At 46.5% G+C, this 3356-nt stretch overlaps 1 protein-coding gene across 1 annotated transcript; it reads left to right on the top strand.

Moving 5' to 3' along the window:
- Window positions 1-14: 14 nt before the first annotated feature.
- On the top strand, window positions 15-3010 carry BBBOND_0001970 (hypothetical protein, conserved; the record flags this gene model as incomplete). Its single annotated transcript, XM_012915037.1, is given in 2 exon segments — window positions 15-33; window positions 51-3010. The coding sequence occupies 2 exon segments, from the start codon at window positions 15-17 to the stop codon at window positions 3008-3010; spliced, it is 2979 nt and encodes a 992-aa protein (XP_012770491.1).
- Between the last annotated feature and the right edge of the window lie 346 nt (window positions 3011-3356).

Below are 3356 nucleotides of genomic sequence, written 5' to 3'. Positions count from 1 at the left end.
AGGTGTTTTGGTGTATGGCCTCGCACTCTATTAGTGGGCCGACAACGAAGGCAGTATAAAAAATAATTTTATATATGTTAAAGAGATTTGCGACAACTTCGCACAGAATCTTGCTAAGGAGATAAACGACTCCGATATCTATGCCTTTAGCAACGACATAGTCGAGAAGATCGAAAACGACAGGCAACTGTTAAAACAAGGAATTGGTGAAATCCATAATCCGTTTTATCTAAAACCTGCACTTCACGCTGTCCTCAGCCAACTCATAGGCCAGGTGCGTGGTGCGGCAAATAAGATCGATAAAATAATTCAGCAGTGCAATATTGCATACGTAGACAGTGCTTACAATAAGGCAAAAGAACTAGTAGAGAAACTTGAAAAAGCGCTTAAACTAGGTACCCATGCCGTCGACTCCGCGATCGACGGGGTGACGAAGACGCTTGATGCGGAGATCGGGAATGATGAGGTATCCAAGCAGACAATCACCTCATTACCGACACAGAAGTTTACGAACTACAGAAGTTTTGTAGGACAAGATAATTTGTCTAGCATCACGCACGAGAACCTTGACCAGCTAGCAGGCTCCCTCCCCGCGGCGATCGGTGATATTGAGCGGCAGGTGACGACTAAGCTCACAGCCGGCAATCTCAAATTTGAAATAAGTGACGGCCAAACTTTCCAATCCCCCTTCTCCACCATCGAGCAACAACTCAACAAAATCGCCGGGCTGGTTGACAGCAGCAAAAATACTGGCAGCTCAAGTGAGGGCATCCAACAATACTTAGGTGCGCTTGATGAAATGCTCACCGGTAAAGGTGCCGTAAACATCAGTGCGAAAGACGTAAATCCGAACGCTGTCCAAGGACTCGAGAAGATCAAAAATGATATTGGCCTGCTGCAAACCAAGAACATTGAGAATGTGAAACACAACCTCAATGAGCTCTGCGCAGCGGTGAGATGGGCAGCCAACGAGGTCAACTGGTTTTTGAGGGAGATGAAAAAAGGGCAGATTGATGAGAAACTGGTAGGGATCAGGAAACAAATCGACGACCTACGTGTCAAGGAGATACAGGGTACCATAACCCTATGCACTGACTTTCTTCAAAAAGCCACTGAATCAGGACAAGTTACAATCAAGGCACTTGAAAAATATGTCGATGAACAAGTTGCCGACGCCATTAAAACTATCACCACCCAAGCTAAAAAGCACTACGTCTCCACCCTCAAGACTGAGCTGCAACACTTCACCGCCAGAGTTCAAGGCCACTTGACTGGACTGACGACGCTCATTGACAAAGACCTGGTCCAGGGTTACAAGGGGCTCATGAAGACTGTGCAGGGCGTTAAGTTTATTGTTAAACTGAAGGAGACGTCGGAGTTTGAGACGTCGGCAGACACTGCTCTCTTCACTAAACTACAAACAGCTGTACCTCTGCCACCCGGGCAAGAGAAGCCAACCAAGGAAAATTTCAAGGCCTTAGTAGATGCCTTCGAGCATTACTTTAATAACATCCACGGCTATGTGAAAAACGAAATAAAGAGACTCAACGAACAGCATGAGCAGACACTCAATTACAAGCCGACACACGCCGAATCTGAATACAATAAAAAAGTTAACGCATCCAGACTAGACGGCGTACACAACGAACTCACCAAAATTATATACCAGCTTAAGGTGGGCATGAGGTACGATCGTTATCTACCCGGCCTGCTTGACGGGCTGAGCGAAGCGCTTGATGGCCTGAGACCAGAATGCTATGCGCTGCCGTCAACTCCTCTGCTGGACTGCATCGGAAGTGGGCTTCGGGGCTTCGTTGGCGAACTACGCATGGCATATATCTCGGTATATGATTGTGCTGCGTATGATTTCAATTGGGATGCTGACGGTCGGAAGTGCGCGAAGGTATGCCTCACTATAATCCCGGTGCTGTTTAATGAACTTTATCCGTTGTTCTATCATTGCTGCAACGGATGGAAGACTTACAGAATTGAGGGTAGAGATAATAAAAATGAATTGAGAGATTATTTACAGAATCAGGGTTACGCGATTGACAATCTCAAAAAAGACCATGCCGGCAGAGAAGTGGCTGTGTGTTGCAATGTCGGTTTTAAGGAACGCAACGAATTTGATAAAGATGCGCATGACTTCGAATCTTTGGACAAATACATTACACATTATGAAGGTAAAGGCGTTGTGTCTAAACTATTCACCCACCTAAACGACTATTACAAAGTCTGTCACTTATCAACTTCTTCTGCCACCAGGAATCCCTCTTCTGTGTATGATATGCTCCAGTGGCTCTGCGGTCTCTCTTACAATGTCGTATACCACGATTTATCATTTGACGGCTTCAGTGGTTTATTCGAGAAACCTGAAGAGCCGGAATACGAGGAGGGTGGCGTCTCATTTGGGGATGAAGATGAGGACACTTTGTCAGCCTATCCGCGAAACATTACAGCATCCGACATGAGAGACACGCTAACAGAAGTTTGCCATTATTCGCACGATGTTCTCGTAGGTCTTATTGGCCATGGACACGCGGACGGAATATATGCGGTGGACTTCAACACCAATTCTCAAGGGTTCTCGTATCCCTCTCGCTACGGCCAATGCATTGATATGCTGGTAGACATCTTGCATCGTCTTTACCAACAGCTCTACTTCGTATATTGCCAATGCTGCAACGACGAAATCTGTTCCGGGTGGCGGGGTTGTTTGTATGGCAATGCAATCGGTGGGTCAGATTGGAAGTGCAACTCAAAGCAATGCGCTGACCAAAAGTGTAACCAAAAGGTCAACCAAACGTGTGAGTTACACCCTAAGTGCGGTGTAAAATCTCCGTTACAGTCATACTTAGAGGATGGTTTGCCGGGTTTTCTACCACACTCATTTAAGAAACCAGGTTGTAAACTAGAATGCACTGTGTCCAACCATCGCGGCATACCGTGTAAGACGCCAATGGGCTTTACAGATATAAGCACTATGGCATCGCATACTCAGACACGGTGAACATCTTAGGAAGGTGCTTGCAGAATTTTGTGGAAAACAGGGTAGTCCACTTACGAGACTTTGTGGTTACTTCAACTGTCTGTTACAAACGCCTCCACAGACGCTGGGTGATATGTTCGCCTTTTACTACAATTTCACCAATCGATGGACTGTTGGTGGTAAGCATAGGGAAGCAGCATTCGATACTGGTTGGAACAAGGCAAACTTTGGGCGGTATTTAAAAGAGGCAAAAGTTTACTACCATTTTCCTTACCCCCCCGAAACGGGGACGGGCTATCCCTGGGACCTGGGAAACTCCTTTGTTTTCCGGGACCCCCCCAAATGGGTCCCTATTGGCGCCCACCGG

The sequence above is a fragment of the Babesia bigemina genome, scaffold Bbigscaff_63238 (assembly GCF_000981445.1).
Source record: "Babesia bigemina genome assembly Bbig001, scaffold Bbigscaff_63238".
NCBI lineage: Eukaryota > Apicomplexa > Aconoidasida > Piroplasmida > Babesiidae > Babesia > Babesia bigemina.
Note: the sequence above shows the minus strand (reverse complement) of the source record. Positions and strands in the feature narration are given on the sequence as shown.